The sequence below is a fragment of the Homarus americanus genome, unplaced genomic scaffold (genome assembly GCF_018991925.1).
Source record: "Homarus americanus isolate GMGI-L3 unplaced genomic scaffold, GMGI_Hamer_2.0 scaffold27875, whole genome shotgun sequence".
NCBI classification, from domain to species: Eukaryota; Metazoa; Arthropoda; class Malacostraca; order Decapoda; family Nephropidae; genus Homarus; species Homarus americanus.
This window is the reverse complement of record NW_024733870.1, coordinates 426,899-453,669: the sequence shown is the minus strand read 5'-3', so window position 1 is coordinate 453,669 and position 26,771 is coordinate 426,899. Positions and strand designations below refer to the sequence as shown.

Genomic DNA, 26,771 nt, shown 5'->3' with positions numbered 1-26,771 from the left:
AAGGATATTTGCTGCAAAACTTTCATCCAGCTGTAAGTGAGCAAACAACATTAACAATTTTATATTACATAGCACCATCATATATCTGCATATACAATAAAATAATTTTAAGCAGATTATATATACAGTATATATATATATATATATATATATATATATATATATATATATATATATATATATATATATATATATATATATATATATATATATATATATATATATATATATATATATATATATATATATATATATATATATATATATATATATATACACACTGTATATATATATATATATATATTTTTTCTGGCTTAAAAGGCTGACTAATGAGATATACAGGATTTTGTCTTCATAACAATACATTGCATATTTAAATAAAATGTGAGTGAAGGGCTCAAAAATCAAGTGTGGATGGTGTGTGGCTGTATGCAGACAAATATTTCAGTACATTAATGCATAGATTACAGTTCTAAATAAATTACAAGTATATCCTTATATTTTGTACAGTGGAATACAAAAAAATCTATAATCCTTGAAACCAAGAAATGGGCAAATTTTGTTTTTTTAATTGATTTTAGAAACATGGGCCAAATGTGGGGTGAACATATCATAACAGAGTTTCTCATCATTTGTTCTGATGTACTGGGTAACTAATGCCATACTTAATGTAGAGTATTACTCAACTATCCATCAGTAAAATTTCAAGACTCGGTAGTTTTTAATTTGTGCTGAAACTGACCTTTTCACACAAAAGTGGCCTAGAAATAAGTACTGGTACACCTTTGCTTTAATTTTGTTGAAAGCAATCATACAAGCCTATGAAGGTCACCAAATGATGGTAGAGTAAGTGTAATATGCGTTCCCTTTGCAATATTAAACCTGATTTAATCACTTGGATGATTTTTAGACATCATTACAAGGAATAAATAAAAAAAATATGGCAAATATATGAGAAAATTACAATCTTCAGTGTCATACCTTCAAAGCTAGAATAATATATAACGTGGGCTATGACAGCACACAGTAAAAAAGAACAGCCAACTCTGGGAACTCATGTGTTGGACTCCAGATTTTATGAGTTATAGGAAAGCGGATTTTCATTATTCTACTGCATAAGCAACAGGTTTTTGACTATCCAAGTGGCAGGAACATCAGTGTAGTAAGGATGGCTATATAGTTGCTATATTGTGTCATATTAAAAACATTTTCGAGTAGTCATTCACTTTGTTCATTTAAATGCACAATACAGTATTTTATTTTATTCAATCGTGATAATTATGAATGGATGTCCCTTCAATTCTTAATTAAATTTATTAGGTTCTAACAACAATAAATTATTTTCTTTTTATAACTTACTTCACAAATTTGGGGTGGGAAGTTTAGAATACAGTATTCCAATTTGTTAAATACTTAAGTTCCTTTAACCCTTTCACTGCACCTGGTACATACAGAATATGATCACTTTACATTTTCTATTCACTGTAGCTGCTTAAATATATAATTTCTTTGTTTCAAAACTGTTAAGCATGATGCTGAACCAAAGACATTACAGTAGTTGTAATGTTATCCACTGACATGACACGCAGTTAGTCACCAACTTCTATTGAGTACTGTATGCATCAGTTTTATGCAGAATATTGGAGAATCCTGTACGAAAGCTTGTGGTGATGCAGAAGTGATGGAAATATCCAGGTTATTTCATGGATTTACTGGGTAACATGGACTTTGGTGATATACTGTACAGTATTACTGTATGCTAACATAAAAAATGATACAAACTAAGGTACTGTATTGGTGTAACTGTACTTTGTAGTATTTCGAGCACTAGTGAATTCTTTGGAAGAACTGGCACTTTTGAGAAACAAAAGACCAACTATTATTATATTATTACACTATTATCATTATACTCATGCATCTAGTAGCACAGTCTAGCTTATGCCAGCAGATTCCATGAGTTGCGAATCAGTGTATAAACAATCGATTTCTTAATTGTTAAATATTCACGGACCCAGTCAAAAATATTATCATAAATGATATAGTTATGAAAGCCAGACACACACAAGCTGGGTGCCACATCTTAAGCTCGCTCCAGTGGAAGGGTTAAAAGTAAGGGCCAGTAACTTTGTAATCATTTCAAACCAATTTGGGAGAATTCTATATTTGGAAAACATTTTACCTCTCTTCATAGTAATTAGAGGACTTTATCCCTGGAATTTACTGACAAAACCAAAGCTGATTACTATACAGTATTTTAATAAGGCTATATTTTAATGAATTATAACCTGCAAGCAATCTTTAATCAACCTATTTCAAATACTGTATGTCAATACTTGTACAGTACAGTACTTTATTACCTTATTAAATAAACAAATTGTACTGTGTAGCATAATGGCCAAGGCAAATCCTTTTTAACTTTACTTCACCCAGAAGAGACATTAATGCCTGCCATATTCATCACTGGAACCTGCTGCAGATGCAATATTCCTTACTCTAGTGTATTCATGATTTTTTATCCAACATGAAAACAGCTGCAATTAAATTCACATTGAGTTAAAAACCATCCATATTCAAATGAATTTGTCTCACTACAAAGCAGTAAGATTCATATAAAATTCTCATAAAGCTTGACATTGAACTTTTGCAGATTCCAATGACAATATTTTCCTCTCCCATACTGCTTCTCCATTTAGCTTTTAGCTTGCTTTTACATTTATTTGCATGCCTTTAATTTAAATACACATGTTTGATTATTCTTATTTTGTCTATCTTGTCCATATTTTCAAAGTACGTACCTATACAGTACCACAATATTCTTGCTGTATCAAGCGAAAGCTCTATAGTTTCTACATTTCTTTCTCAGGGAAATTTTTTTTTAGCTGTGTAATTTACAGCACTAAAATATCAAGCTGTGTAATTTACAGCACTATAATATAATGCTGCTTAAAGCAACATTGCACTGAAAATCAACTAATTCACATTATTACTGAAAAAGAGCCCTCACCCATATTTAACTTCTCTTTAGTTCACTGCATAATACCTGTACTTAATGAATGCAATGTAGTGTAGTATAACAATGTATACAGTACAATGATGTATAAACTTTCTAAAATATCTGTCTAGCTCTAAAGTGTCTATTTAACTATGTATAACTTTAATGCCTTGTTTTCTTCATGACTGAAGGGATACGTTTTATGTAGATTTTTTCTCACACACTTCAGGCATTTACTATGTCCACACTTTAGAATGCTTGAGACTGAAGCAAAAATTCAGATCATTATGGAGGAATTCTATACGAAGGTTTGGTTATCACATATGTAGAGTACAGTACTGTACTTGTCACTTGCATGCAATGAGAAACAAGACCACGTGGAAAGCCGCACAGATTAGCTGATGAGGACAAGGAAGAGCAAGATAGAATAATAGGAACATGCAGCAGTGACAATATAAGACTAAGAAATAGACAAAGGCTTCATTGACAAGACAATATTGAGTTTGAGATAGTGTGGCTGGCCACTGAGTGGTTTTGCAGTGTGAAATTACTTTGTACTTATTAATTAAATTTCAATACAGTGAGAATCTGTGTTGATATTAAACAAAATTTCAAAACTATTAAACCTTAAATATCCCCAAATTTGACAAACGGAACATGGTGTGCTTTATGTACCGTATGTGTGTCGTGGATCTACATAAATACAAATCAGTTTATTAGTTCACACACACAAATACTGTTTACAGATTTCAACACACATGCATGTGTTTTATCACTCTCTGTTTATAATAATGTTGTCACATATAAAAATATGAAACTAATATATTCAGGGCCCATACCTTAAGTAAAGTTACAAACTGCTTGCACTTTTGACTTTTGGCTTAACAGGTTATGATGGACTAATAAGTTAGAGCCCTGTGACAGTAAAAATCATGAGCGTATACTGAGACTGCATAAAGAGGTCGTGCATGGCAGAATTATACCAGACTATTCAAACCTGAATTGTTACTGTAGTAAGCTATCCTTAGTGCCTTTAAGCCTCATAAGAAAAAAAAAGGAATATACAGGTATATATACAGTATATGCCCTGTATATATATAGTATATCAGTGATGTCTCTGTTAGCCGGAATAATTGGTGCAGAGCACTTCCAGGAATGAGAGATTTCCAGTTAACGAGATGACTCAAAGCAGGCAATCGGAAAGTTCCAGTTAAGAAGGATTCCCGCTAATGGAGATATTACTTATATATACAGTACACAGTATATAAATTTTGACTTTTGCGGTAATATATATATATATATACAGTATATGCAATAGTTACAAGTATACTGTATAACATTCATTCTCATGCATTTTGCTTCATGCAGTATGAATAATAATGCATATTACCAAACAGAATAAATCATCATTAAAATTTATCACCATTATCTCAGATCTCTAAATGCAAACTGCAAGACTATCAATTTTCAGAATTGGAGTAACGCTGCAGCAACTGGGTGTGACAAGTGTCACAAACTCTGACTGGTCGTGCTGAGGATGGAAGAGGCATAGTATTATCACTACAGCTGTGACAAAATATGTTCCCACAATGTCGACAGTGGTGTCTGCGCCGGGAGATGCTGAATTCTTTCTCACACAGCAGGCAATTGGTAGCTTCTTTATCAGGTGCCCACTGAGCTTCTCGCAGAGACTTACTAACATCTCGAAGGTCAGCCATCTTTAGTTTTGATTCTGAAAGATGGGCACCTAATTCTTCAAGAGTTCTTTCTTGGTTTTCCACAGTAGAAATTAACTGCATGTGAGCTCCTTTTAAGATGCTATATTCCTACAATGAAATGAAAAATTATAATTACTACAACTGTGTAAAGTCAAAATTCTGTCAAGGATTATCAGACAATTGAAGCAAATTGAAATGAACACAACTGTGTATAAACAAACAGTGATGTTTTAAAGTACAGAAAATACTATTGTAGTATATGATTGGGGATACCTACCTCTTGCTTTTCCAGAAGATTTGCAATTTGTTGTTTAAGTTCAGAATTAAGTTCACGATCCTTTATAAGGGTTTCTTGCAATGACTGTCGCCATTCCCGCTCTATCTTTAGGTCTGTTTCTATGGTAGAAGAATGAATTTCTCCATCTGATATCTGAAAATTGGAAGATTAAAGTAAGAAATCCCATTTTCTAATTGAAGGGAACGAGTGATTTGTGAGATCCATGCTACAAAATTTCCCCCTGGTAGAGCCTGGTTATTAGATAATGGCCTTGATACATTTAGCAGAAGATCCTGTACATTTGCAATGGACAGAACTAAAAATCTATACTGAACAACATAATACTGTATCTTAATTCAGCACAAATTTACTAGTAAATATATGTTCCTAAAAGAAAAAAATTAAGCCCCAAAACATGATACTTAAAAAATAAAATTATTAAACATTGCCAACAAATACAAGAATTATATTATACTGTACAGTACTGTCAAATGAAAATTAATACATATCAGGGGCGGATCTAGGGGGGTTCTGGGGGCTTAGATGCCTCCTTTTCATCAGAAAATTCCAATAATTTTCTTTAATGAAATATTATACTCAGGCATTTTTCTATAGTAAAAAGTGCCAGTAATTACTATTGACCTCAGAATATCTCCTAATATAAAGTGCTCATGGCCTCAAAATGCCTATAATATTGGTCAGATTTCAAAAAAATTCTGAGGGTGGTCTTATAGTCCCCCCCCCCCCCCCACACACACACACAAAAATGGCTGGGTGGGTTCATTCTGCTCACCATGTTCCCCCACCCACAACTTCTTGGACCACCCCTTTTGATATTCCTGGATCTGCCCCTGCATATATAAAAGTTTAATGACAAACATAGGAAATATAAGTACAGATACTGTAGTACTCCCTGGGTTACGGGTTTCCAACTTTATGGATACTCTCTCCCTAAGTCCATTTTTGGGTTGCGGATGAGTATTTTTTTCTATAGATGTAAAAAAATGTGGTGTAGTACGGAAGAGACTGGCAAAGTAGGCGTAAGGTGGCTGGGCGAGGCATCCCATAAGGTGCCATTTTGTGCTCAGTCACGTTGTTAGATCACTACAGTGTGCATCCCCTACGCATCATCTCCAAGTTTTCTTTGCGTAAATTGTGTATTTATTCATCATCATTACTGTTATATGGCCACTTCCATGTTTCTGTGGGTTAGCCGTGACTGCCTGATGGCCACACCCTCGAGCTCAGGTAATGTTCGCTTTTCATTATCTCCTGCTGCACGTTTGTGTTAAATCATATTTATATATTGTCTGGAACTTTACTATCCAGAATGCTTTAGTAATTGGTATTTTGATACGGTAACTGCCTATACAAATGGCCAATATACAGTATCTATTTATGCACAATATACTGTAGTAAAGTTTTAGATTCTAAGTGTACAGTACTGCAAAGTGTATTTTTAAGTGATGATATATACAGTATATAGTGTATTGACTACCCATATACGTTAAATATAACTGCACAGTTTTTGTACATAAAAGCTTCAGGACACATAGAGTACTACACAGCTGTTACTACTATATACAGTACTGTATATGATTGGTGAATACTGTACGGTAAGGTCCTACTAAACAAGTGGCCAATTAACATGAATTCTGTTTAACAACCTTATTGTTTTTGGTACGAAAATTATGTTAAGTTTAACGAGCAAAATTTTGGAGTGAAAGATTGCTCATGTATGTGCCTGAACCTTCCCCGTGGAACACACTACAGTAGTTGCCAGTTATATTTTCTTGGTTGCATTGCACAGTAATAATAATTATGACAACACAACCATACAAGAAAAGAAAACATATTAAACAAAAATCACCTAAACACTGTACAAATGCATGTCCAAGGATACTGTGTGTGAACAAAGTGAAGCAACCCAATGTAGATGAGTTAAGAAAAGGAAGTCTGAATGTTAGAACTACTGGTATGTGAGGCTTGAAATAGAAACGAGATTAGAATGAAAGGGAGGATCAGCAAGGTTGATTACTGGTATGAATGACTGGTATAAAATCTACTGGGAGGATAATGATTCTGGGTCAGGTGGTGTAGGGATCTTGACTGCTGAAAAGTTGAAGAAAGTACTAGAGGTGAAAAAGTGACTGTGATTATTATATACCTGATATACTGTACTGTAGTTCTGAAGCTACTGGTATATAAGAATCTGTAGGTTTATATTCATGTCTGCATCTACCAGACACATGGGTATCCTTCTCGAGGCGGCCAGATGAATATTCTGATAAATGTGGGTAGTTGAGCTGATGTGAAATATCTGATGGTGAATTATTACTGGTGAAATACGGTATCATTCTATGGCTCATGGCTACTCCAAAATATTTATAATGGACTTCATGCATCCCCAGGACACATGGATTGATTATTAAATGGCCATTTTGAGGCTTTAAGTACTTGATCACTAATTATACAGTATATGAGGAAGGAATTCAGGTTAAAGACATGGAATTCAAAATACTGATACTGTATAGTACAGTCTCTCCTCGACTTACGACGGGGTTCCGTCCCGACGACCAGGTCGTAAGTCGAAAAGGCGAAAATAATACATAGAAATTCTAAAATGGGTGTCTCTTTTTCTTCTCAGCACCACAAGAACTCTCACTTTTACGCTTGCCAGCCATTTTAAAGGGAATTACAAACGAAAATTTTGTCAGTACACAGAGCGATCACTAACGTCGGGACTCAAAAATACGTAATGTGAAAAATATTTTATACGACCACGGCAGTCGTATGTCCGGGTTGTCGTAAGTCGAATATGTCGTAACTCAAGGAGAGACTGTACATGCAAATATTTAAAAATAAGCCTTGTACTCTTATATAATTTTGAAAAGCTATGGAATTAATAAAATTACTGAAATTGCAATGAGCATAAAATACAGTACAGTCAACCCTCGCTTTACGCGGTCCCACTTTACGCGTTTCCACGTTTACACAGTACCCTGCCGAACACGGAATGCTCACTTTGCGTGGTGTGTGTACCCTTTTACGCGGAGAGCGGCGCGAGAAGGGTGCGCACAAGGTCGCCCAGTCATCAAAACATTACCGAGTTCTTCACCCGCCACCCACCACAGCCGGCCCAAGTCAGTGATAGTGATAATGATAGTGAGGATATGGACTTATATGGACTTTGAGGGGTTTGACAAAGAGGCCCTGCAAGCCTCTGTGGTGGATAGTGATACAAGTGATACAGGTGAGGGCCAATAATCTGCCCTCTGCCTCGGAACCAACCCCCCATCCCCGTGTGCCCAGCCATCTTTTCTACTAATGTAAGTGTTAAAAAACCTAATATTATTGATATTTCTCTTAATTATTAATTGTGTGTGCATACCATCATAAAATTAAGAAGTTATTTACTGCAACGTAGGTATTGTGTCTAAAAAAAGTGGAGTTTGGGAGTCGGCCCGGTCTCTATTTTAATTAATCCCATATGTTATGTTGTTCACTTTACGCGTTTCTCACTTTACGTGGGCCGCCGAGGGTTCAATTGACCGCGTAAAGTGAGGGTTCACTGTATACATGAACTCCTCTAATTATTGAACTAATTTATAAAGTCAAACAGGTTTTAGTACAAATACTCATTTAATAACCTAAAAACAAATTTAGCAAACCATTACTTATCTACTGGTGGGTTAAGCATTATTCCATGCGATTCTTTTCTGATCAGATATATTTAGGGTGTTTCCATGACAACCCTAGAAAAGTTATGGTCAGCTGAAAAGTGACTATAATAAAATGTTGGCACATCTTTCAATAACCATTGGAATAAATATTTTTTTTTGTAAATTTCGTCAATCTTCAGGGGCTGCTGGTGAAACTAAAGGGACTATTTTTTACACCATGGTAACACTAAAATTTCAGTATGGTACAGTATTGCATTTCTCAATAGATGTACAGTCGGGGGTCAAAAGTCCTGTCGCCTCTCCTGCTGCTCCACGAACAACAAGATTCAGACTGTGAACCCAAAGCGGGAGACACTGATGCATTATTCTGTCCAGGAAGGCTTCGGGTTCACGAGTCTGAATCTTGGGGTTGGTGGAGCAGCAGGAGTGTTGACAGGACTTTTGACCCCGACTGTACATGTAATATTTTGGTTGCACAAGACAAGTTATGATTAAAAAGAGAATCATATTCACTGGAGCACTACAAACGTACACTATGTAATTAAACAGCTTAAGCTTTTTGATAACATCCTTGTCAGTAAGTAAAATTGGGGGTATTCCATTATAAGAATCTGTACAGTACTGCTCAAACTCATTACTGTCTTATAAAGAAACTAACCTTATCACTGAGCTTCTGAGCTGTTTGCTTGGCGGCATCTTTCTGTATCACGCATTCCTCATACCTGATGGTTGAAACCTTTATGTATAAAACTAAAAATTATAATTTTGATAATGAACAATGTATGAAAACAAAAAGTAATGTACTTATTGCTAATCTAAAATAAAAAAAATACATCTTGACCTCTGTAAATAATAAAGAATAAAAAAATACAGTACAGTATGGCTAAAAATATCTTCAGAAGTTGTATTTAAAGCTTAGATGAACAAAATTTGACAAACCAAATAAGGAAAGAGAGGCAACCAAATGTGAGAAAATGTTAAATTTGGAGTGATAATAAAACTCCACCTGGGTATAATTTCCTTTATTTGGCAATATTTGGTAGGTGTGGTACATTTCATGTTTTGAGATAATACTACATTGTTATCACAACAAACACTGGTAAAGTGAGGGCATAGCTTCAGCAGAAATGTGTTCAGTTTATCAGCACAAACAAATTATCTATGTGATCATGGCTGCCTCAGCTGATAATGTACAACACTTGGCTGAAGGTTTGCCAATTTTTGTTTATCTATTAAAGCATTCCTACTCTTCCAATCAAAGACATTTCAGTTTATTATGATTACATAAAAAATGCTACAGTAGAGCTCAATATTTATCATGTAAATGACAGACACCCATGACTATCTGAATAAGACAAATTTTAACCTTCATCTTACTAGTCAAGTACTTAAATGCAGCATAAACATTTGAAATCCTGAATTTGTTCAGTCCTATGATTACTGTGGTAGTTGACACTATGTTGGAGGTCACGTGTTGGAGTCCATGCAAGGAAGGTGAATCACAGCAAATTAATGTATACAGCTGTACATAAAAAAGCAATTCCATTATATATAAGACTTATCCAAGGAAGTAAGCCATCAAGCTACTTAATTCACAGATGTTCATATCACAATTTACCAGCTGCCTTTTTTTGAAGCTCAAACATACTGGCTGATTTGCCCACCCCCTTCTGCCCCTCCCCCTCTGCCTGCTCCTTGTCCTCACTGTTAGTAGATGGCTCAAAGTAGGACTTCGATCGAGATCTTTGTCCTGCTTGTGAGGGTTCATTAGAAGACTGGGGGCCCTGGAATACATACTGTGACTCCAAATTGCGTATGGTCTCTGCCATTTCTGCTGCCTTAGCCTCCAGCCGACCGATGAGTTCAGTTTTCTGTTTTAATGAGCTCTCACATTCCTGAAAAACACATAGGAGAGGATACCAAAGTTTTTCACCCATTGTTTTCTTTGTAAACATTCCTTGCAGTTTTCTTCACTTATGACAACCACGGATATAAAGACTACAGGAGAGTGCAAGAATACAGAGAAAATAAAAGTACAATACATACAGCCTTTTCCAATTAATCATTCCCAAAGCAAGTGAGTATTCAGTGTAAGAGCCATCACACTAACAGTTTAGCACAGATGAAGTGAGGATCCTTGGCATATGACCAAACATAATCTAATGTGGTGAATTCATATACTGTACTGTACCACAATCATGTGACTTTAATTTGAAGTGTTTCAGTGTTTAGAAAAAGCAGCATGGATGTCTGACACAAACTACACACAAATTACAAGAAGTTCAGTGATAAAAATAATTGCAAAGAGCACAGTAAGAGTACAAGAAAGTGTATAAGAAAATAAAGACACGATCTTAATGGTAAGGCAACACATATTGCAGTTGCTGATATGCAAATCACGAGGGAAATGTAGTACCGGTTCTAATAGTTATGACATTTGCCATATTTTTCCAAACACGAGAGAGAGACATGCGATAATGTCAAACAAAATAATTTTGAAGACATAAGCACTGCTTGTTCCTGGTCATAGTTCCTTGGTAGCCTAACAGAGAAAACTATGTCTACCTGTATCACTAAAACTTGACTCAAAATCCTAAACATCCTATAAAAGTGTCAAAATGTTTTGGCTTAAATTGTTACAATTTCTCACTTTTGGCCAGGATGACTTGAGGATGTATTTTTACTATGAGAACTATAATTCGGTTCAGAATAATTTTTAAGGTTAATGAGCATGCTACTGATTTTTGAGGTTTTCTCTTGTAGGCGCTCCACCAATATGCCCTTCTCGAAAATTTCCTGTTCACACTCCTAGAGGACAGAGAAGGTGACTGTTAGTAGAGAACAACGAAGAGAACATAGAACTGGCCCTTACTTGGTGATAATGCCAGCCTCTATTGCAAAAAACAGCCAATCTACCAGTGATATGGCTTTCACTGAGGAATTTGACTTTCTAAGCAAACTGGACAAGCAAAATCTGACCAAAATTCAGGGCCTTTTTAGCATAAGCAAGCTGTCCAATAAGTCATGCAAATTTAGTCCTTTACAGTCAGAAATTATACTGCAAATCACTGAATAATTATGGCTAAATTATTATGATGTACAGAGACCACAAAGTCAAAAGAAATAAGCATATTCACAAACATGAATAAAAAGAATTTAACAAGAAGCTGCATAATATCCTGACTGTAGTAACAAATACTGTACTGTTAAAATCTGTGACATTACCACTTCATTGTAATTACAGAATCACCAGTGAGAGAACTGACTACCATAAAACTGTAAAAACTTCTAGAGGAAGGATGTGCAGAATGCTGGGTATGGTGTCTTGAAAATAATCAGCACTGTTTGATGCATCTAAGACATCTCACAAAGGCATGACCTAAAAATGCATATACGTATTGAGACCTTTGCCAGATTAAATAATTATTTTTTCTAAGTCCTGCAACTAAAGATTTTTAGTGAAAATATTGTGTTTACTGTATAAGCCATAAGACTGAATGTGTCTATGTAACAAATGCCCACTGAAAGTCTTTAACAAGTCTGTCATATACTGTAACTGTGGCTTTTGTAAATTAGGTCAAGAAAAACAGTAAAGACACAGAAGGTTAGACAAGAAGAAGAAGACTTAATATTTTGTTATGAAACATATGTCTGATACAAAAGTTTCTTGCAGTGAACACAATTTGTTTATTTTTTATTTCTTAATAATTTGAGTGCAGTAAAATTTTGAGAAACCGAGGCCAAGCTAAGGAAGCTGGTATGTAATCAGGTCATGTTTATTTATGGATGTAGGAAAGTAGCGTAGTGTATACAGTACTCCTGTATATGCTCTGACCATTACATGACAGATTTTTTTTTATAATATTAAAGTCTGGGGGCAGACAAAACATGGTCCTGGAAAGGTTTTCTTCCTGACATTAGCCTGCAAGTTATGTGAGGCATTTGGGCAAAATGTGTTGACAGTAATTACAGTAGCTGTGAATGGAAAATCATGTGTATAACAAATCTTTTTCCAAACATCCATTAATATCCACATTCACATGCTATAATAAATTGCAGATATGTAGCCCTTTCAGTTTAAATAATTGCAATTATAGCACAAAACACACTGTGATGGATACAGATGGAAAAAGAAGTTTCAGTGACAGACAAACTACCTTGTGGTGCACAATAAATAGAGAGTGCCTCTGGAAAAAGATAACATCAACACTGGGAAAGGAAAATGTTAGATTATATCACAAAATGCTTAGTGTAAAGCTAAATTAATTGTTCTGGGAGAATTAAGAGGAGTACAGTAATGAGATATGAGGAACAATTTAGGTACTGTACTGAATTGTGAATGATGTGAACAGACAACTGACTTCACTGTGAACTGACTGAGGGTGAGGGCTTGAGAGAAAAGGTAAAGACACACAAGAGAATTGAAACTAAATTATGATATGAATAAACGATAATACAGTAGAATGTCGATATAACACGAGATACGTTCCAAGAGAGGTCGCTTTAAACCAAATTCGCACTAAATCAAAGTGTTGTTTCAATGGAATAATTTAGTTTGGTACTTGAGAGAAACACAAAATACTAAAAAGACTTTAAGTCTACTCAGATGCACCTCAGCCCATCTCCTAGAATAAACAAAACATTGTTTTTTGTGGTATGCTAAAACAAACACTCATAAATCAACACAACTAAAATTAAGGGATGCGAAATGGTATGTTTACAAGCGATCAGCTGATGTGAGAGGGTGGTCGCACTGGCGCCGCACACCGCCCGCCTCTAGTCTGACTCACCAAGCACTTTCATTTCCTCTCAACTTAGTTTTTAACTACATTATGCTATCAAAAATAGATTTTCACCCAACTTTACTTCGGCAATTCATCCTCTGAAGATGCAGACCCCAACTTGACCAGCTCATTATCCACATCACTGTCCAAATTGGCGCCCCACACTTGAAGCATCATTTCCTCGCTGCAGTGCTTTCAGCACCTTGATTTTCTGCTCCAGTGTAATTGTTTGCCTTGATTTCATGGTCTTTGGGGTAGTTAATGAAGTAGTGGCTGGCCTCTTGGACAAAGTGGTAATGGTTGATGCACATGGTAGAAGGAGATAGTGTCACACAGTATGTCCGTTCACTAGAGCGTCAATGTGAGAACTGAGGATGTGGGAGGGTGGCGGGCAGTCGTGAAGTGTGACCAGAGATGCGTCTGGTGGTAAACATTAGACGCAAAATTTAAAATACAGTAGTGTGTATTTCCATTAGATGCGCCAGATTGACTCGCGTAAAATAGGAAAGATTCGCTTTAGATTTACCGTATACACTATCCTTAATTGTGGGTGTCGCTTTAAATCAATAATTTTAAATCAAATCGCTTTAAATCGAGGTTCTACTGTGTATAATGATAAGAATTCAATTAGAAAATTTGCAAATTATATTGAGACATATAATACCCGTAGTACAATACAATAAAAGAAAGCAAAATTGGCTGAATGAACTAAAAAAAGGAATAAAGGTATCCTAATTTAATGATGGAGTTGCATTCCTGAAAACCCAATGTTAAGAGAAATTATCACAAACAAGGGATAACAGCAAAGCACAGAGGACGAACAACAGGTTCAAATGACGCGGCGGTAAACACTTGAGTACAGTACAGTACAGTACTGTACTCCTTAATAATAATAATAATAATAAAAAAAGAGTTTGTTATATATGGCTTCGAAGTTACACGATTCATTTATTAACACCAAACTTCTAATTCTATACGAGTATAAGCAATATGGTTCAGAGTTAAACGATTTAATGAGCACAAAGTCAGCATAATTCGAACAAATTTAAAATTGCATATGTCAAAAATTAACAAAACTTGCTATGATAAACAAAAAAATTAACATAGCAGATCATAAAATACAATAGCACATATTTTATGTAAAAAAAAATAGCTCCTTCCACACTCAAACTATCCTCTCGGTGACATCATAAAGTTTAACCAGGCAGTCATTCAGCAGACTAAATGACGTGTGTATGCGGTGATGCCACATCAAGGGAGGGAGCGCGGTACCAGGTGGGCTGGAGACATACAGTAGTTACAGCAGCCCATTCCCTCCACACATACGTTCATTTCCCACACATACACAATCATGCTCTTCATATTTCTTATTTTATAGTTTTATATTATATTTTCTTTATTTCTAAGCCACATTATAGAATTGTAATGAATTTTCCACAACTTTTACAGTTTCATTATATGTAACAGGCAACCTCACCCTCAGTTTTCTGTGAGTCAAGCTGCCGTCCAAACCAAATTTTGACGAGCATTTAGTGAGAAAGGGTGTCAATTTTTTTTTATCAAGAAAGTGATTTAACGCTAAACAAGAGATACCTGTTGATGATGTTTGAGATAAAAACTGGATATTATACTTGAAACAATGTTATGAAAACTTCCTATAGGAGTACAGTATTAACGCCTTTTGTATGGGCCCCCTTTTGGGCTGAATTAAATCGTTTGGTGTTAGCCAAATTAAATATTATAAGTGGCGTCCCTGTAGTACAGGGGTCAACTAATGAAACAGGATTAGTGATGAGACAGAAGGTACAGTACCAGATATATACTGTATATTGCAAGTTGTTTTAAAGCCTGAAGTATGGAAACATTGTAGGAATAATCTGAAGAGTTTATCCATTTCTGATATAAAAGGGAAATGAACATCTACATTAGGTCTAAAGGTAAAAGGAATGGGAACATTCTGTGCACCTGTAAGTAATAACAAGTATGAAAAACTAATTAAGGAGATAAAAAAGTTGAATCAAGATAAGATTTTTAGATGGGATCAGGTGATTAGAGAGATGCCAGTGGTGGAGCTAAGTTGCCTTCATGTAAAATAATATACTGTATGTTTGAAATGAGGATAGTATACCAAAAGTTGGACGGATACGGTGATGCCCACTCTACATGGGTAAAAATGAATTAGATGTATTGTACAGTATATCTAATGGAGAAATGGACAATGGCTAGGTATCTCCTTCCTCTATTTTACATTGCTGCACAGTTTTAGTGTATATGTGTAGTTTTCATACATATTTTTAGCTAATAAATTTTCACTTATGGCTTTTAAAGGACACTCTATCACCCTCAAACATGTATCTTACTATAATGTTAAGATATTTGTATTCCCAATTTAGCTCCTTGAGTACATACTGTACTGTACACAATACTGTACTACACTCCTTGATATGGGTAAAAAATGATGGATATGAAATACTGTACTGTATTACATTTCAACTGATCCAGCTGCAATTCAAAAAAGCAGGAATTTATGGCTTCCATGGATGTCTGTGACCTCAGTTTAAAACATCTTGACTTTGAAAAAATCAACAGGCCATCACTCTCGATATCAGTGTGTATCAAGACATGAAGGAGAAAGGGAATGCATTCTCTCTCTTCTGTGAGGATTGCTCAGGTTTTAGTTGCAGCCAACTCTTAGTACTTGTATTACATAATTTGTTTCTGATTATTGCTTTATGAATTGTGAATTTTCTTCTACAACTCTGTAAAGCCAATTAATTTAAATATTTAACAGATTCACTATACTGTAATAGGGGATGTAAGAAATTCAATACTTACACTTTTAAGAGTTACACAGGGAAAAAATGTGTAAGGAAGGGAGCAGACAAAGAATAAATCACAAGTAGGAAAAAAAAAGTAAAATGGAAAAGCAGCAATCAGTGAAAGCACGCTGTGAAAATAGCAGACAACAAAGTGGTGCTACAGTGTATGAAGCCATAGAGGAGCACCAACAGTTTCTTTTGATGGTCTACTAAGATACAGGATCATTTAATGCAGGTCGCACTTTTTAAGGTCTGCAGTTATGTTTGTGGTGTACTGAAGATCCATCTCCTTTCCTTTCAACGAATGTGTATACTGTACTATCATACCCAAGTTAAAACATTTATAATTATTTCAATTTTATTCTGTATTATGAAAGATACAGTAATATGATATTGTTTTTATTGAAGTAAATAATAAATTACGTATTCCTTTTTGAATTATGAACGTATACCACAGAGTTATGCATCAGGGTGATTGGAAGCCAAAAATTTATAGAGTGCAGAGCACCTATGTTTCAAGTCTCATAGATTCAGCTTGAAAAGTCATGAATCTGTAATGATTTGCACCAATTGAGTCAAACCTGCTAATAATTTTCAGCTTGTCTGCAATGGACAGGCTCTTATATTTCCTGTGTGGTTTCAACCATATTTACCACCATATTAGACGTACAAACTGAAATTACAAAAAACATCTACTTAAAAAAAAAAAGGGGGGGGTGGGGAGAATGCATTCTGCAGCCTATACAGTACTCCACTGCCCCAAACTCGTGTCTAACATTATTTCTATAACCTATATTAATTTAACTCAGATCTAGTCATACAGGTGTCACCCAGAAACATAAACTTTAGTATAATTCTGTGTTTACTTTATTTTATCATCACTTGCAGCACAAAATTGTTCTTATGCAGTTTCAGTGTGATTGTTATCAGAAATTTGGACTCTCATTCATTTATGCTTGATTATTAGTGAGTTCATAATCTTTCACAGGAGTCACTTATACAAACTCTGGGTAATCCTACACTGATATTTTGCTTCATTATTGGGACAATCATGATTTACCGCATGTTCTTCATTTTGCATTTGTTCTTCCACTGATTTCACTGATCCAGGAAATTGGAAGTTTATACAATATTGCTGGGAGGTAATGGCATTTCAACTTTTATACTTAGCATAGTACCGTCCTTGGGCCATTTTTACAGAGTACAGTACAATATTATAAATATGATGAATATAATGCCTGCAGTTTGTCTAACTTATACTACAAGCAGGCAAGGGGTGACTTAAATGAAGTTTATAATCATCTTAGAGGTCCTTACTTAGTCAAGTATTCACCCCTGGAGCTGGAGGATGCTCATCCCACTAGGGGGACACAGTTCAAGGTTGAAAGAGCCACAAGTTCAGAGAATTGTCAGGGTAAGCTTTTCAGAGTGAGAATTGTAAACTTTGGAACAATCTGCCAGTGTTGTGATGGCACTGAGAGTGAGCTCTTTCAAGACCAGACCTAACCATCACTGGTGCAGGTACAGATACATTCAGGAGCTAGTACATGACCAGTACAGAGCGTAACAAGAGACGTGACCGAGCACCCAAGCAGTTAACGAACTGATCAGTGGCGAAGAGGATAAACTAAAGTAATTATCTAGATGTAATGTTTACAAGTCATCCTCTCTGACTTGCCAACTGTAAAATGTCCTTGCAGATAAAATAATACAATTCAAGCAGATGACTCACACTTGCACCTACAATAGGGGTATAAATTTGACCTGTTATAAAAAAAGGCACTTAGCTGACTAAACCCAACCTAATTGAGGTTGCCAAAGTCTTTAGGGGATAATTATGAAAATTAAATGTTAGCACATCAGTCCTAAAAAAATCAGAATGAGATAGTCAACATGTAGATCTGCTATCCGAACAAGCCTGGTTGTCAAACACGCCCTCCCAAAAAGCAACTGGTTTATGGATTTTCTTAGGCTATAATCCAGCTCACATTACGACTGACCATCATTAGATTCCAGTCAGTTTCTTAAAAAGTAGCTGTTAACTCATACATTCACACCATGGAACACCTTAATTAACCTCTTGTGAACAGGGGATCTCTCTGTGCTGAATAAAATCATCTGACACTAGCCAAACAAATATTAAAAGTGATGTCCAGTAGTGAAAGGGTTAATGAAGGTAGTTTATTAACCCCTTGAGTATGAAGGGTTCTTTCTGTGCTTATTAAAATCGTCTGGCACTAGCCAAATAAAACATTAAAAGAGGCATCCTGTAGTGAGGTGGTCCATAGGCTCTAATTCTAAACAATAACTCTGAAGTTAAAGATTCCACAGTTCATATTTAAAAAATTATAATTAAGTTCCTCATACTGTACTGATACAAGTAGGCTGCATAGAGGAAGGAAATGACTTCTTGGGCATTATAACTGCAAAGAGGAGCTTGGTCATCAGGCAAGACCTTCACATACACACACTGGTAATTAAAAGAGGTGGTGTCACAAGCAGACTGTGTGGCATTGAAAAGTCCTGGTATGTGAGATTAGTACTTCCCATTATATTAGCTTTTATTAGCTGAATTTCCCCCTTTGGGGAGCTTAGACTATAGGGTTTACAGTTTCCTTTTCCAGCAACTAACTGGTTTCATAAATCTTGAGTCTCCTATGGAGGACATGTAGGTCATAAATGAAGGATTGTTCCTAAAATCCTACTTTAGTGGGAGACTCACCAGTCCACTTGCCTCCCAAAAGCATGAGGTGAGACAGCTAGAACTGAGTTGGGGTTGGTCTAGCAGTTACATGTTGTGATTGAATGAGTGAGCATGATGAAGCACATAATATATTTAACTCTTCAAGGACAATTCATATTTCTTGGACACACCTTTAGGCTCCAGTTACTATTAGAAGAGGCTGTGCTGTTTCAAAAAGTGTTTCAACCACACAGCAAGGCTGATAAGCTACATGTTACCCAGTCTGGCTTTGATCGTAAATGATCCAGAAATTTCATTTTATAACCGAGCCTGCAGCTTGACTCTAATAATGCACTCATTCATTTTAAGTGGTTTGGACCCAGAGAACTCTTCAGCATTAGTGACTAGGACTTAATGATATAGTTCATTTAAACTCCCAGTTGCAAACATCACTAAGAGGGAGACCCGAAAGCAAAAGTCATCATTAAAAGCAGGAGTCCGATGAGACAATGATTTCATATTAATGTAAAAAGCACCACACTTTCAAGTGTTACAGGTTAGTCACCTTGGGCTCCAAGCATTAACCCACTCAGTTCCTGCTAACTTCCACTACTTATTTGGAGGAAGGATGGTGTCAGAGTTACAAAGCTGCCGGTTGTCATAAAATAAGGTCCAGATCAATCTTTCATTTATGATCTAATGCCTTTTGCTTGGCTACTCAAATACCTAAAGCCAGTTAAAACATGAGACGAGATGGCATAAAATGCTCCATATATTAATGTGAGACTGCACCCTAAGAGAGGAAACCTACCAATATAACAGTAGGATACCTTACATACCATAAAAATATATTAAAACTAGGTATCTTGCAAGGACTGCCATATGAACCCTCCACAAGGCCAACTAACAACTATAAATCTACTTGGAAATCCTACCAGCAACAAATCTACAGACTGAATTATGATAAACTTGAGCAGCACCCATAAAGCAATCAAACCTGCAAAATATTCCTGAAGCAAAGGCATCACAAAAGCCTAACTCACAGGACATAAACCACAATTGAGGAACAAAAGATTTTTTACCATACTGGATCATGAAAATGAAGGAATTATCCTGAAAACACATTTATAGCTGAGCCTGGACCTAGGCAGCTTCAGTATACTGACTTAGCTGTCAGTTTAGGACCCAAAAGACTGATGCTAGTTGTCAGAATTAATCTGAATGACAAGTTAATCTTAATAAAAGGGGGTAAATGGAAGCCAAGGTTTAAATCCGTTTGGTCAAGTGGGAAGAGATCAGTTCAAATCTGACATCACAAAAATAATTGCACATTGCCTGTTCTCTGTCAGTCATAAAAAGGCTCTCAGTCCCTACCTTAATCATTCCAGGCAAATGTCCATACTACCCCACAGTAGGAGGAATGTTCCAAGCCATCAAGTTCTGGGCTCCGCCATAAAATGGGTTTTCCTCATCAATCCTTCATCTATGACTAACCGCCCTTCACTGGGCAATTGAAGTATTGAGGCCAGCATGAAGTGGGAGGAGGTGGCAGTAATATTCCCAATGTTAATGTCATACTGCACCCCAAGGGGAGGTTATCTTCATTTTCAAATAATTTGAAATAAGGAACAAAGAATAACCTTCCAAAATTCCTCAGTCTACACAGACCATCAAAGCTATTTTCTGGGTCAAACATCCACTGCATCAATTATAAATTAAACTCCTCAAATTACCACAAAATTCCCTCAACAACAGTAAAGATTTTGAAATAGTAATGAATAGTCTTATTTCAAGACTTACTAAAAATAAAAATTTACCCAGCAGTCAGTGATATAGCTTCCGTAGTGGATGCCATACTTCTGATCTTTTATCATTCCTCACATACTTAATCCACCAATCAATACACTGCAACAGTAAAATCCACATAGCAACTCTTGACATTTCTAAAGAATCTAAGTTGATCCTGACTGCAAAACTGCCCTACTATAACCCTTCATACTCAAGTCCCTTTAATTCTCATATTCCATCTGACCATAATATTCCAGTAGATCTGGACACCAAAATCTGATCCCTCAACAAAGATTTCAATACAGTACAACCAGAAAATGGCATTAAATGCTCACCTGCAATTTCCGGTACATTTCAAGGTTGATGACTTTTATTTCATCCAGTTGTTGCCGTAATGAGATAATAGTATCTTGCTTCTCATGAATGTCCTTCTCCAACAACTTAGCAGCCATCTCACTTTCAGCTTTCATCTGAATTTGAAGCTCAAGTTCTTTTTCCACCTGATTCCGATGAGCACTCTCTTCTTCGAGCTGGCGCTTCAGATCCTGCATTTCCTCCTCACAGCCAATCACACTTATGCGACTTGCCTTTTTTGCCTGATTGCAAGAAACAATATTTTTAAATATTAGGCATCAACATGAAATGCACACTTAGATCAATTATTACTAAACTTACAGGAATTTCTACTGAGTACTTGTGAGTTAATACAGTACAGTCGACCCTCATTAATTCGGACTAATAGGGGGGGAAGGGTGTCTGTTTCAGCCGATTGTCCGAATTAACCGATTTAGGGGTTAATATTGCATAATATTGCATTATACAGCTATGTGTATGTTTATTTGAGTGCCCCGTCATAGGAGTCCGTTTTCTCTCACTTCAGGACGCCTGAGTCATCCGTTTTCTCTTAATCTTAGAGTGCACCAGAGACTTCATTAATTCTTAGAAGTGACACAGAATTTGATATTGCAACTGGGGTTGCAATTGTTGAGGCAACTTAGGTATGTCTGATTACAGTTGGAATATTCAAGATCCATTGTGAGTGATGTTTAAAGCTTCAACTGTCTTTATGGTTGGTAAAACTTGTCAAGTCTGTCAGTCTGAGTGGCATGTGTAAGGCCTTGTGTTTGTACAACTGGTAATTGTATAAATATATAATGTTATGGTAATTATGAGAAACACACATAGGCATGACTAGGTTTATTACAAAGTGATGAAAAGGATACTGTACAGTGGGTAGTCCACAAAACATGTAGCCATGTCTCTTTATTTGAATGCCCTGTCATAGGAGTCCGTTTTCTCTCACTTCAGGATGCCTGAGTCGTCCGTTTTCTCTTAATCTTAGAGTGCACCAGAGACTTCATTAATCCTTAGAAGTGACACAGAATTTGAAATTGCAACCCAATTGCAACTGGGACAATCCCAGAACCAGAAATTTGATACGGACAGTTCAGATTTCGTCTGAATTATCCGAAATCCGTATTAAAGGGGTCCGAATTAACGAGGGTCGACTGTATACCGAAAGTGCTCTACCTACGTCTTACAAACTTTCTTCTACAATACAACACAGCTGACCAAGGAGATTTCTGATGTGACTTAAACCTCAGCACATTTCTATATATTCCTCTAATATTGGTAAGTCTCTCATGTGTGTACCATAGTGTACACCTAAATCCCTCTAATCAAAATTTACCCATGTGTCCGACATGCTGAAATTTGTGGTCCCACATGGCAGAACAAAGCCTCAGGCATAGTCCTATAGGCATGTTTTGTATAAATGTCCTTGTGCAGGTGGGAGTCAAGCAAGATGACTAAATCTTTGTGTTATACATTAATACTCCTGTACTAATTTTTGCATGACTCCCCATGAACCATTCATACTTTAAGAGGAAATATGTTGTTTTCCCTTAGAGCTAACAATTTAATTGGCATAAATGCAGGTATAAGGTATAAAGGCAAATTTGGCACCAATAACTGTGATCCATATCAGCTACACAGTGCCTCCACTGAACTAGGTCAGATATCAGAGAATTATACAATCAAAAAACCCCTGATTCCAACCCCAGCCCAAGGACCAATTACTTGATTAAATATTTCATACAATGAAATGGCAATAACATGGGTACTGACTACTTAAAATCTCAAGGGCTACATCTAATATCTTACTACATGCACATCCATAAACTGGACTCACAAGATTATACAACAAATATTGGAAAGACCTTCTCCTTACATAACTTTAACTACTGTATATTGTAAAAATTTGCACTGACCTCTTTGTCTAACTGTTCTTGCTGCTGTTGAGTGGGCAAGCCCTTGTCTTTTCGTAGACGATCGTTATCATCTTGCAAATGCAGGATAGAGTTTTTTGCAATGGCTAAGTCCTCCTTCATCAGAGCATTTGTGGTAGTTAATGCTTCCATTTTTGCCTGCAAATTGGTCACTGTAGCGCTAAAAAGGAGAAAGAAGACATGATTTTATAAATCTTCTTTTCTATTTTTCAAAATCTGTACAAAATGCTATAATAGAGCCCAACTACATGAGATGCCTTTTCTTTATTCTGTACAGTGTTTTATGGCTAGCTGCACTTCACTAGGCAGCTAAGTATATATGCTCACAATGCCATCAGTGTAGAACCCAAGATTATTTTTTGTTTAACTCTCCCAAGACCCATCCATGTGAGCAGATAATGGTTCAGCAAATACACCAGAAAGCATTCTTACCAAGAGGTTTCATCAGTTTATTAATTTGGATTTAAGATTAGATGTGTTACAGTACCATGAACATGAGGAGTATTTGGTGGACATCCTGTAGATGGGCTTGTTCTACCCACTGTGAAAATTATTTTGTTTTTTTGGGGGGCACATTCTGTATGAACGGTTGTGTGTGCATGTGACAGAGCTAAAAAGCAAAGAAAATAAAATTACATATATCTATGCAAAATTACGAGTTGAAAAATAACCACTGTGAGTGCTAACTCTGGCTCTTGAGGGTCTCAGGAACAGCACCTATTTTTTCCCATAAGCTATTAATATCGATACACTGTACGATCAATCACATTACAATTGCTTTTCAAAGTCTCTAACCTCATTGTATAATAGTCAAACCCTGTACTGTACTTATGAAATACCGAATAATGTGCTGTATATTAAAATAACTTACTTAAGGTGACGATTAAGTTCTTCTATGTAATTTTTCTGGTCAAGTACTGTAGTCATGTCTGACTGTTCTGGGGAATCATCTGGACTTGTATCACCTCCTGCATTCCGCAGATACAGTGAGAAGTCAATAACACCCATCTGACTATCCAAGTCTTCTTCCTGGGGTAAGAAAAGAGTGTACAGTATATGAATAAAAAGAAGAATAAATAGGCTATATATTTAAAGTGTATAGAACAAAATACACCATGAAAACTCCTTTGCAAATATTGTAAAGTATTTAAGAAATTCCTGTTGTTTCGTTTGTGGTATAAGGTGAGATGTCAATAACTAAGGTTTGCTTGGAAAAAATTATGCAGTGGCTACCTTACCATAAATGATGCAAATGATTTACTGGATGATAAATAATAAATATATGAGTCTCAGAAAACCAAGTCCTGACTCAAGGACATCTAAAGTATATTTACTAATTTATCTGCAAGTAAATCAATTGTGCATAAAAAGTGTTAAAAAAAGTACAGTATTCCCACACATGAAGGACTATTTTGTTCCACAATAATTATTATCTGTTCAAACACTACTTCACTGTCCATCATCAATTCCCTCGACTTAAATCGGATGCGTGTTCCCCTTTGCACACGCATGCACACACAGATGGATGTTTTTCCTTGCCTTCACTAGTAATGTGGCCTTAAGGCAGCTCCAGCATGGGTGTGTGTATATGTCAGCCATTGACTTAAATGCCAGCCTTCCCTCTCACTGCAGCACAAATCCAACTCATTCACCCAGCATCAACCATTATTCCGTTTCTGTTTAATTTTAATAGCACTTTCCTGTTTAATATGGCTGGACCACAAAATAAAATATTGAAGTTGAAAACAGATATTGTTTTTCCTCCTAGATCACCAACAGATACATGCAGTATATTATTTTATAAGGACAAACACTATCTATAGGTGAAGTATAGAGCATGCTAGAATGTTACTCATTTTCTCCATTTAGTTCTTCTTTTGGGAAAGCTGACCACGACTGGGTTTATCAAAGAAGTTGAAGGAACATAATACCTGTACTATGATCCAATTGGTTTGTACTGCATCAACATTCAAATTAATCAGGGCCGGCCTTAAGCCAATTGGACCACTTGCTCCCAATTGGGCCCCGCGCCTTAGGGGGCCCCGCGCTAGAGTAATCTACTCTCGGCTCGTCAAGTACACACAACAACACATTGCAATATATAATTATGTCGCACCACATTTCAGGTTCTCCAGAGAACAGCAATTAGGTATTAAAATTTTTTATGAATTTTTACAAAGTCGGTAGTGCTTATTTCTGCTCTTTATGTTTTGAATTTTTTTTAGTGTACCTTAATTATATAATATGTTAATTACAGAACAGCATTAAAAATATTTCTCTGAAAAAAATTAAAAAGACAAATATGTAAATAAACGTGTAACAGCTTTAAAATATCTATAAACCTATAGTATTTTCTTTTAACAGTATCATGTGATTAAATTACTATACTACATCTTTATGAATATGCACATCTCTCTTGCAAATTATATAGCAGGCCTATATTCAGACTCAAGTACTTGTATTTAAGTTTTACAAAAGGAGTCGAGGGATAGGGGTAAATTATCCCAAATGGGGTAAATCTATAAAGTTTGGTAATACATGCGACATGAGGGCCTCAGTTTCCTCGAGTTTAATCCGCATTGTTAAAAAACGTTTTCTTTGGCATGGTGACTGACCAAAGTTTCTAGAGGTCGTCAGATTTACGTTTGTTTCCATCTCATGGTGTGAGTTTCCCTTCCATCGAGTGTAAACACAGCTGACTGGATCTTACTACTAGCTGATTAATTTTGTGTCAGGGACCCATGAATGAGGTAAGTTTTAGTGACCAAGATATAAACCATATATCTGAAATATAAAGTCAATGATTTTCGGAAGATTACTGTAAAGAGCAGTACAAAATATTCATAAAACATCAGGTAAAAGATGATCGTATATCATTATGTGTGACGATGAAGATGAATTAATTTTCTCAAGCATTCCTTCAATTACGGCTTTTCATAAGAAGTGATAGGCAGGTGTTATATGTTTTCTGCTTTATTCAGTCATATTTACAGACAGTACGAGTATTATTTTAAATAAATGAATAAATAAATGACATGTGTAAACAGACGTGGCTTTTTTTTTTCAAATCTAGAGGTACAGAGTAATTCCATTTTTCCCAAATAAATTTTTGGGTAATACTAAAAAAGTTCCCCAACCCCTGTTTTACATACATAAATCTGGGGCCCACCAAAATTGTTCCTAATTGGGCCCCGCACCTCCTAACGCTGGCCCTGCATTCAATCATGCTATTCCTATTTTTCTATAGGTTTTCCTTACAGTTTCACAAACATGAAGCAATACATTCTTCTTGTGCCTCCACAAGCCTTTCAAACTCTTTTTCTTTTGTTGTAACAAAATATCTCCCACCTTCTCATCCAGCTGATGTTAGTTCTGGCTCATGCAGGTACTTTTATTTCTTAACTTCTCAACATCTATTTAAGAGTTTTATAGATGATATTTTAAAACTTAAAGATGAATAATCTTATAAGACAAAGATGAAGAACTCACCTTAACACATAAGTTGCAATCAATGACATTGAGTCCCACTAGGAGCCCCATGATCACAATGGACTCGTCTGCCAACATCAGAGCTCCAGTCTCATAAAATTCGGTCAGTAAGTCATCCCTCCTCTCAATCAAGAGTCGAAAATAGTCTGCAAGCTTCTTTTGCATCAACGCTAGGCGAAGCCAAGCACGTGCTCTTCCAATGTGAGTTCTGAAATGAAAAAAAAAATCAATGTGTACTGTAATTATTATT

At 35.9% G+C, this 26,771-nt stretch overlaps 1 protein-coding gene across 5 annotated transcripts in view; it reads right to left on the bottom strand.

The window, feature by feature from the left end:
- Positions 1-495: 495 nt before the first annotated feature.
- Positions 496-26,771, bottom strand: part of LOC121870069 (RUN and FYVE domain-containing protein 2-like) — a 51,762-nt gene continuing 25,486 nt past the window's right edge. For 4 of the 5 annotated variants that reach the window (XM_042371827.1, XM_042371825.1, XM_042371826.1 and 1 more), the window contains 8 exons: positions 26,522-26,729; positions 23,904-24,061; positions 23,015-23,192; positions 21,080-21,340; positions 10,468-10,565; positions 9,329-9,392; positions 4,988-5,140; positions 496-4,818 (listed from right to left, as the gene is read on the bottom strand). In XM_042371827.1, the coding sequence (XP_042227761.1) occupies positions 4,453-4,818; positions 4,988-5,140; positions 9,329-9,392; positions 10,468-10,565; positions 21,080-21,340; positions 23,015-23,192; positions 23,904-24,061; positions 26,522-26,729 (1,486 nt within the window). In that variant the 3' untranslated portion in view covers positions 496-4,452. The remainder of the gene's footprint in view (positions 4,819-4,987; positions 5,141-9,328; positions 9,393-10,467; positions 10,566-21,079; positions 21,341-23,014; positions 23,193-23,903; positions 24,062-26,521; positions 26,730-26,771) is intronic. The other variant, XM_042371830.1, reaches the window with a different exon arrangement.